Source organism: Gossypium hirsutum, chromosome D11 (genome assembly GCF_007990345.1).
Source record: "Gossypium hirsutum isolate 1008001.06 chromosome D11, Gossypium_hirsutum_v2.1, whole genome shotgun sequence".
Lineage (NCBI taxonomy): Eukaryota > Viridiplantae > Streptophyta > Magnoliopsida > Malvales > Malvaceae > Gossypium > Gossypium hirsutum.
This window is the reverse complement of record NC_053447.1, coordinates 17,206,971-17,217,357: the sequence shown is the minus strand read 5'-3', so window position 1 is coordinate 17,217,357 and position 10,387 is coordinate 17,206,971. Positions and strand designations below refer to the sequence as shown.

The window sequence follows — 10,387 nt, the reverse complement described above, 5'->3', positions numbered from 1 at the left end:
CGAATCATTGCTTAGAGCTCACTAACCGAACTTTTAAAAAGAAAAAAGCCTAACAACCATGTGAGTTAAATAAAAACTTCTTAATAGTTTAGTAACTAAATTAAAATTTTGAAATAGTTCAATGACTATTTTATAATTTTTTAAAGTTAAGTGACTAAAACGTAAACTTACTAATAACTTAATGGTGAAATTTACCCGATATCAAACTTTTTAGATTAAAAGGTTTGTTTTTCTATAATCTTAGTACCAAATAATTCCAATCTCTGAGTTTTGCTTAACCCAACAGTTTATTCGGGACATTGATATTTCACAACAATGGAACTAAAAATTAAATTCAGGTATTCTTACAGTCACAGTTTTAAAAGATGAGCATCCAACAAGTTTTGAGTTTTGAATTTGAATCTCTGCAATATGTTGCAAAGCATAGAAACGACATGGCAACGAAGATAATTGTCTTCTTACCGATGTTTGTTTTTTCTACATAGAATACAGTGTTCAAATTAACACTTCAGGTTCCTTCGGTAAAAACCCAAAAAAAAAAACACAAACTAGAACGTACAACTGAGAAACAGGCTTGCAAGTTATGATAAAAACGCTTTTGTAACACTACCGCTTGCTTTGTCCATAGTTCACAACAACTTCGCCAAATCCATTTATTAAGACCAAATAAAAATCATCTTTTGGACTTCCCTCAGCAACTGTTGGCACAATGTCAGAAAAATGATAGATGAAACTGATTGTTACTAACGAACACTTAGAAGGGGCTTCATATCTTTGAAAGAGCACATAATTATACGAGAACGAGTGCGACATATAAACCACCCATTACCCTTTGTCAATGCCATACACATCACAGGAAGCTGAACCATTAATTCAGCCTTCCTCCCAATCTACATCATCCTCATCATCTCCAGATTCTTCTGCTTCCACATTCAAATCATTGACCTTATAACTCTCAGTTGTATTGCCTGAAACACACCAACATCTTCATCATGATGAACTTATAACTAGTTGGACACATTTTGTATTAAAAATAATACATGGAGCATTAGGATTGAACTTGTATCAACTTGCATATATAACTAATATCGAAAGGTAATAGGAAAATTCAAGTTGAACTATTGCAAGTTATTTCTATCATTGCTTGACACACTTTGAATGGCAATAAAACTCGTAAAAAATGCACATGGAGATGGATTAAATGTTTCAACATTCCGCCACCAGTAGGCATAATGCATAATCCTATTGTAATATGTATCTATGGATATAGAACTGATTGGGGATAACACCGTAATAGGCAGTGAACCAACTATGAAAATAACTATCCAAGTAATTATGCACACCTTAAATAGCACAAATATGAGACTTTTGTGGCCAGTAGAAAGCAAAACTTTCTTAGAGTTAGAAAAATAATGATGTTATCGGGTCATTCTACACTTGGCATGTCACAGATATTCCCACAATACAAATCCTTTATGTTTTAGATATTGATTAGTATGATTATTAGCAAGCAGCAATTCTAGTGCAATCAAAATATGATGCCACCAATTAAACTGAGAATTTGCACCCACAATAAGTACTACTCCCTCATTCTTATCGGATGTCCACTTTTATGTATTTTGTTTCTTGCTTCCCCAGTTTTAACAATAAAGTAACTCAAAAGCTGGATACTGGCTCACCCAAAATTGTATTTCAATGAAAGGCAACACAGGAGAAAGGCGAACATGCAACTTGAAACAAAAAGTACTACAGTATTTATTATAGATTAGGGTACCATATCTTGGTATGTATGTTGTTGATATTTAAGAATTGGATTTAATTAAATATGTTAGAGAACAATAAACACTGAAGTTTAAATAAATAGTAGATTAGGTTTCCACTCTACACATATGATACTCTGATTTGTATATAAAATATGAGAATAGGTATACGAAAATATGAATTACAATGGAACACAGGAAAAGGGAATTAAATTATATTGATGGCTTGTAAAACTTTGGAAATGGCTGAATGTATTCTATATTCGGCACAGTAAGTTCTCTGGCAAGGTTTTAATATCTTTTTGCATGTTAAATATTCTTTTAAATGTTTCATAAGAACGGATAAGCATGACTACAAGTTTAAATAATTTGAACAATTAATTCTGAACAGTTTTCGTAGTCATCAAAGAGAAACCAAGTTATATTCCGAATACAAAAGAAAAAGTGGCACTTACCAGCAACAGGAGCTTCTTCCCAATCAATATCATCTTCTCCCTCATTGTCATCACGTTTAGCTTTCATACCAACTTGACGATTGGAAGAGTCAGAAAGACCAGTGGCTAGAGGAATGTCCAATAATTCTTGTTGTTTCTTAGCAGCTTCTTCTAGTTCTTGTTGTTTCTTATACAAAGCAGCATAATAAGCTTTAAGATACTCGTCCTGTAATACAACAGGAAAGAAATTCTTGTAAGTTAAACTGGATGGGATGGACAGAAAGAAGGAAAGAATAATAATACATCTCATTATACATACCTGTATCTTCTTCTTATCGTCATTTTCAACAGTGGACTTTTTGTCATCTGAAAATTCTGGTTGTGCTGAGCTGCCATCTGGCTTTGACTCTTGCTTGACCTCTCCACGTTGTTCCTTCGTCAGGTTCATACCTTGCTTTATCATCCAAGGTGGCAAAACTTTCAGGGATGTGCTAGCACTTTCAGACTTGACATCTTCCTTGCCATCAAGACCAGAAAAGGCAACTTCAACCTGCCAGGCAAGCCCAAAAAGCTTTAAAAACAATCGTTGATGGTAAAATATCCAACATTTGAAATTAAGAAATGCATGGCGAACACTGTAGAGGAGAATCTCCAGTAGAAGTAAAAAGAATATAAAATCCACACTTCAAGAAACAATACTAACTGCTGAGCATTAAAAATAAACGGATTGTTTGGTTTAAGAACAATGATTTATGACAGTAATAAAACTCAACTGACTATTCAGTATAGTGGTGGTCTAAGTGCAAATCTGTTTCAGCATAAATGGTTGGTTATATAAGCAGCAAGGGCTTACTAGCTTTCATAAAGGCACCAGGTGCAATAGTTAAGTTAGAATGTTGCATGAAAATTCATGAATATTTCATTTAAGATTTTGGGAAATTTTGAACCTCCAAGAATTGTGGATGCATGACTGCAGATACCCATTCAAATGAAAAGTGATCCAGGAAATTAAACTACAATAATTCAGGCTGAAGAAATATGCCCAAGTCTAGCATCAATATTCCATGACTATTAGTAACAGGGACTTAAGTGGCAGTGTCAAAATTGTGTTTTCAGTCATGCTGCTGTTATTGTGATTGCGGACGTAATAGATATTATTGCTGTCATTACCCTCATTGCAGTCAGGAATTTTTTTTCAAATTTTCACAATTTCTTATAGAACATAAAAATAGTTCTAAGCATGAAACTTTATTGTTAATTATTTTTAAAGTGCTTATAACATTCTATAGTCTTTTATTTATATCTTAAAAATATTCACAAACAAATCAAGAAAATAAGAAACGAAGCTATTTAACTAAACATAGATAAGATTAGAAGAAATGTAGATGTAGTTTCAAGCCAGGATGATCAAAGACTCTTATCGTTAAACAAGAGGGAAGTTGGAAATGTAGAGAGAGGAGAAAAATCAGAGGTTTGTTATGATCTGTCTCATTTGTGCAGTTCCTTTATCTTTTCTTAACTTTTTTCCTTTCCTTTGTTGTGCAGATATAGTCACTAGCCTGCTCTTCCTTTCTCACCTCGTCTCATCCCAATCTCATTGTTCAAGAGAAGAGTTCTTTCTAAAAGTAACAAGATAGCGGGAATAACGGCTGTTAAAGCCGCAATTTTCCGTTAGACTGCTTTTCGCGGCCGTGATTGTCTGTTTTTGCTGTGAAAATATTCACACCGCTATTTGAGCTTTTATCGGTGGCAGATGGTGCCGCCACCGAAAAATAGCAACCACTATTCTATGATGCCATCACTACTTGAAACCCACCTCATTACAACAAAGAACAGAGAGAAATACAGTTCAAGTAAACTCTTACCTTTGTCTCCCCAAGAAATGGCATAGGTGTGCCACCATAACCCTGAGAATTTTTGGAAGGATCATTAGAACCAGAATCACCATTTACAGCACGCCCAGCAGCACTTGCTCGAGCTTCCCATGCTTGGAGACTTCCAAATTCTGGAATAGGCATATCTTTTACTCTGTTGAGTTGTTCCATTAATGGTTTAAGCTGTACCTGCAGTCATTTCATTGTGTCAAATGTCAATTTCAAAAAATGGCATGCAAAATGTACAGAATGGAAAGAATGAAGTAAAAAAGGCTTGGATATTTCTATAAACATATACCGCAAAACAAATATATAGGGAAATAAGTTAAAAAGAAATGGAGTTTGAAGGACTGATATGATGATCAAAATTGGCTATCACAGCTATTTGCAAGGGGAGAAGGTAGCATTCCTTAATTCATATCTTTCCAACAGGGCTTTATCTGGTGTGTTTGAACTTCTATCAGTACAAAGGGGTTGAGGATAGTTCTAGTTCTAGTGACTAGGATAGGGCAATTTGAAAACCTCCTTCAGGATTTTTCTCTCTACAACTCGTATGGTTCAAGATGCAATTAATAAGACTGAAAAGTAACTTGTTGCATGAAGGGAATAACAATCTAGGAGCCAATGAGCGATGCCGTCAGAAGTTAATGAAGTGCTTGAAAACACGAAGTTAGAGAAAAATATCATTTGATGATGTACAAACAATGAGTTTAAATATCACCCGATCAGCTGAGAATGAGAATGATGTAAGACAGTGAAGGTATGTTATCCAGAAAGTGATAATTGCAGGAGCAGTAGTACATCACCATTGTTCCAAATGCTAGGTAGCGTAGAAGCAGGCAATTAAAACTTGATAAGATGCTTTTGCAGGAAACATCTTCTGAAGTTTATCACAGAGGAAAGGATTTTGTTTGGAAGATATTTGGAGTGGAAAATGTAGGGGGAGGATTGAAGTGAAAGGTGAATTCACTGCTTTATTCAGGTGGAAGATATGGAAACTTCAAAGTTCTGCTCTTTAGTTAGTGTCTATTAAGGTACGGCAATGATCAACTATTTCTTTATATCAAATATAAAGTCAAGAATATTACATAAACATCATTAAGAAGTGCAGACATAAAGTTTTCCGACTACATAGTGGAGCACCAGACGACAAACATTAAGTTTAAATCATTAGCACAAAGGGAATAAGCATTTCAATATTACAGAAATCTCAGTTACAGTTGACAAAGTCCAAACCATGTAAAGCCACAATCACAGGTCAACCAGACAATTTGCTATTGAATTATGCTCATATGCAAATCAATTGGGCGTAAAGGAACTGATAAAATACAAAACTTAGATAGCATAAACACGATGAAAAAAAGAATCAACAAAGTTTTAATAGGAAACTAGAATCATTTGCTTTGCATACAAAGCAAAACTTGATGCTTGCAGCCTTTGTTCCACCACTTTGAGCAACTAGCTTTCAAGGAAATACAAAAGCTATGCTTCTAGATTTATGTTCACTTACTAGCTCAAAGCTTTAGTAGCTTTAAAAATGCATTAAAAAAATGGGGGCCTAAATGATCACTGTCATCTGATGTCGCAGAATCAACCAGTAAAAAAATAGAACAGAACATTTCATGATAGGCAAAGCAAACTTCAAGACACAGAAACTGTTCCTCTATCCCCCAGCAAATTGATAAAATAACGTGTTCCCTATACTATATAGACATAACAGCCTATCATCTTTATGGGCTTCATTGAGAAGAATTATTATTTTGATAACTATGTTTCTTTTTTCCTTTTAAGAAGAATTCAAGAAAAACACATCCCTTCATAATCAGAAGCCAAGGGCAAGGTACTAAGCCGAATTAGAATGGACCTCACTGATTTGCCCAATGTTAATATTTCAACCTCTAACCAAGTCCCAATGACATCCAAAGAATTTAGGGCTTGTAAAAATGGATCTTACTTAAATTACATCCTTTTTATAATATGTCTTGAAAAATGTTGTAAACATACTATACTATTTTGTTAATTTATGATAAAAGCGATTAAATTTCTAATTTCAATAGATTCACATTCTAGATCAAGCACAAATGAATATGCTTAATAAGGCAATAAATAGGAACTTTAAAGAGAAAAATTACCTCCATTTTCTGAAGCATGTCCTTCAACTTTTCACGCCGTCGTCGTCGTGCATTGTCATCTCCATCTCCTACATCTTGCGCGGCTAACTTGTCACTCTCTGCCACCAATTCTCCATTACATCTTTCACAGTGAAAATATTCATCCTCCAAAGAAACTAATCTCAATGCATCCAAAGCATTGTATCTGAAAAAAAAATGGTAACAGGAGACCTTCAATTTTTCATTGCTACTAATTCACTAGACAAATATACTTTTCAAACAACCCAAGGAAAGAAAAAAGAGGAGGACAAAAGAGAGAAGCAAGGGCAGAAACCTTTTCCCACAGCCAGGGCAGACATACTCCTGAACAGTATTCTTGTCCTCAAGTTCATCCTTTATTTTTTTCTTCATACGATGCATCCTATACCTAACAACATCATATATCTAAAAAAACACATTGCTTAGTCAGAATCAGCTCTGGACATAATAAAACGGATTGAAAAAAAGGCAAAAGAGATTTTATGAAGGCAGTCATAACCATATGGCATAGGCATATAGTTTTTGTTTTGTATTGGTACGTACCAATACCAGTGTGTTTTGGCTACCTGTTATCTGTACTTTTAAATACTTTTCACATATATATAGCTCATTATTTAATGCTCTAATTAAACATGAAAATACACTTCCACCTCATACATCTGTGCAGAGAAATTCAAATATAAAATTTTAAAATCATAAACATTTAGTATGCAAAAATTCTAAACATAAAATAAATATAAAAAGAAGGTAAATCGTTACTAATCAAATTCAATAGCATGATTTAATGAACATAATTTATTTCTGAATGAACATATTTTCTAGTATGGGGTTATACGGCTGGAACAGACTGATACAGAGCAGTAAAGACTTGTACAAAAAACTAAAAGAGTACATTGCTGGTAAAATAGCAAACTTTTTCCAAATCAGGTCAGTACTGACCGAAACCACCGATACCAGTTAAGCACCATATGAATAGCTCTATGGCTTGCGCCTTTTCTATCTAGTCCATTATTAACAAATCAATCTATGCATATTAGAATTAGAGAAATAAAGAATGGAATAAATAAAAGTAGTAACCTGTGCATAATCTAGACAACAATAAGAGTGAGTGTGCAGTTTAATCTTCTCCTCTCCCTCTTTCCCACCCGTTTGAGTATCAGCCGTCGCAGCAACTGCAGCACTATAAATCTTTGCCCCTTTAGCCGTCTGTGACCAAATCGAACATAAGTATGCAAGCAAAAACAAAAAGGTTCAAAAATCACAACCAAAAACTGTTCCAACAATTAATGAAACATATAAAATGCAACTGGAAACCAGACTTTTTGGTCACTAACACCATCACTATGCCTCAATTCTATGTGAAAATAAGAAACAATTGAAGACAGAAAACAAAGGAAAAGAAAGAGAGCTTCAATAATGCACAGTAATTGTTCTAGATTAACAGAGAATAGAGAATTGTAGTATTTGCTCTAAATTAATAGAGAATAGGAAAACAATGATTAACTAACAGATACAGAAGGAATACTTACTGACAAAACCACAAATAGTGACAACTAAAAAAACATTATTCCAAAGGAAGAGAAAAGAAAAGGAGCTATAGCAGTCTGACCTCTCTTCTATGATCACGGGTAACTAATTTTTCTTCCTCAAATAGCCGTAAAATCCTCCGAAGTTGCTTTGAATGGAGTTTCAACTCCTTTGCCAAATCTTCTTCCCTAACCCATTGTCTCCTGGAAATGAAAGCAAGCAAAAAAGAGAATGTGCCTCAGAAATTGTAAGCCTGAAGCCAGCATGATTATTGCATGCAACCAGAACATATTTGCAAGCAGGCATAGTAAGTTCTTGGAAATAAACATATTTGCCATCCATATTGAAAGACGTCTTATTGAAGTGGGAAAAAACCACTTGCCAAAGTAGTCAACTCAGTTTCAACATATTATACCAATTACAAAATAGCTCCAATACTAAAATTCAATGCTACCTTCCCATTTCTCCAGCAAACAAAACCAGTTCTCTTTTACATGCTATCAAATGCAAAACAATTTTTAATTCTTCCATGAATAAAGGATAAAGAATCAGTACCTTGTAAGAGCATCAAGAACTACAACAGCAATCCCTCTATTATCCCCTCGACCCGTCTTTGGTTGATTATCTCCTTTTGTTGTCACGTCATCATAAAACGCCCGAGCAGCAAGTTTAACCAACCTGATTTCCCAATTACGATATCAATAAATAATTACATAGGCAAAATTTACAAAACCCAGTTTGGAGAAAGCCTCTATGGCCCTGATTTAAAGTAAAAGAAAAGGCAAACCTGTTAAATGGCTCGATGCTCATATTGTTAAGTGATTGGTGTTAAACAACTTCCTCGTAATTTTAACCAAACTAATTTGCGTCACATAATATGCTTCCGCAAGAAGAACTGCATCATCACATAATTAAAGTAAAAAAAAATTATTGGTTTCCAGATCTAGAGTGATGGAGTTAGAAGGAAAGGATGGGGCTGGTAGTAAATAAAGCACGGTCGAGGGAGAAGCAGTGGAGCAGGATTTGGAGAAAACCCAGATTGCGATTTTTGTGAAGACAAACAGAGTACAAGCAATGAGTTCATAGTATCAAAGATTGGAGAACTACCTGTAGAAAAGATGATTGAGGCAAAAATTGACAGAAAGAGGTCAGCCAAAGAGTAAAGAAAACAGCGTTCAGCAAGTAAGTGTAGCGGAGCTTTTCTTGGAGAACCAAACGATATGTGCGCGATGATGTGCCTGCAAAGAAGGAGAAGGCGTGTCTGCGCTAGTTTACACACTTGCAACCGTAAGTATTACATATCTAGTATCCTTTTTCCATAAATTATGTTTGGTTCATTCTTAACACAATGGGATAATATAATTTTTGGACCCTAAACTTGGTAATTAGATTCATTTTGGTATCTTTCTTCTCTCCTTTTTTTTCCTTTGATATCTAAATTTGGTAACTAAATCTATTTTTGTCCCTAAACTTGAAAAAGTAGAAAAGTTTGATGACTTGGCACTTTAAGATTGTGCCTCATCTTCACTTGAGAATTAAAAAATTATATAAAATCTTAGGTGATAACGTGATAAATCTTAAAATATCACATACAGTATTTTGATAACCGATCAGACCACCGGTTTTGGATTCAATCGATTTGATCGATTCAACTACTAGACCAAATATATTAAATAAATAATTAAAAATAAATTCTTTTATTAAATCGATTCAACCTGTTTAACAAATGATTTTTATCCCAGTTTCGAGTAGTTTTCTAATTCAATTGGTTCAACTTCAACCTCTTTGTTCGGACCAATATATCTATCGGTTCTCGATCCAATTAGCACGACTAACCAATCCATTCTTATTTCGAGAACATTGGTTACATAATCAAATCTTAACATAATCTTAGGGACCAAAATAGACTTAATTGCCGAATTTAAGTATCAAAGTAAACTAAAAAGAAAATAGAAATACTAAAATAGACCAATTATGAAGTTTAAGGGTAAAAAATTATAATATCCCTAATATAATAAATATTGGTTAAAGATATATTATTTGGAGTTTGTTTGATGAAGTTAAAAACTATAAGGGTTTTGTTTTTAATTAAAATCTTGATTATCTATTGTTTGAGTGTGTTTTTTTTCGTATTATAAATTATAGTTGTAATTGGATGTTAACTATATGAAATTTATTTTACAAGATATATATGATTAAAAACTCATAATTTTATTTAAAATTGAAATAGAAAATGAAAATTTAAGTAACAACTAAAAATTAATATTTTTTTATACATATTCGATAATCTAAAATAAAACAATTTGATTGCTCTTTTTCTATAAAAAGTGTAGAAAATAATAAATAGATAAGAATGACTTATCATTTAATGGAGAATAATTTTATTTATTTTAATATTATGTTATTTTATAAAAACTTTACGTTTAAAATTTGATTTTTATTTAGAATAAAGTGAATTGCTTAAAATTTAAGGACAAAATAAAAAATAATAATTTAAAATCTATATTTGCTAAACAATCTAAGTAATATATCAAGTAATTTTATAACTTAAATTTTTAATATTTAATTTTTCAATTGATTTACTAAACAAATATTTGAGAATGAGATCATAATTATTGATGAAGAGAATGTTTGCGTTAATT

General features: G+C 33.1%; 1 protein-coding gene across 1 annotated transcript; it reads right to left on the bottom strand.

Moving 5' to 3' along the window:
- Window positions 1-372: 372 nt before the first annotated feature.
- Window positions 373-9,071, bottom strand: LOC107912656 (transcription initiation factor IIE subunit alpha). Its single transcript, XM_016840936.2, has 11 exons — window positions 8,853-9,071; window positions 8,533-8,640; window positions 8,301-8,423; window positions 7,828-7,948; window positions 7,296-7,424; window positions 6,514-6,623; window positions 6,201-6,384; window positions 4,060-4,257; window positions 2,514-2,744; window positions 2,216-2,420; window positions 373-968 (listed from the first exon to the last, which is right to left on the bottom strand). Exons 2-11 carry the CDS (start codon window positions 8,553-8,555, stop codon window positions 874-876), a joined length of 1,419 nt encoding a protein of 472 aa, XP_016696425.2. The 5' UTR covers window positions 8,556-8,640; window positions 8,853-9,071; the 3' UTR covers window positions 373-873.
- Between the last annotated feature and the right edge of the window lie 1,316 nt (window positions 9,072-10,387).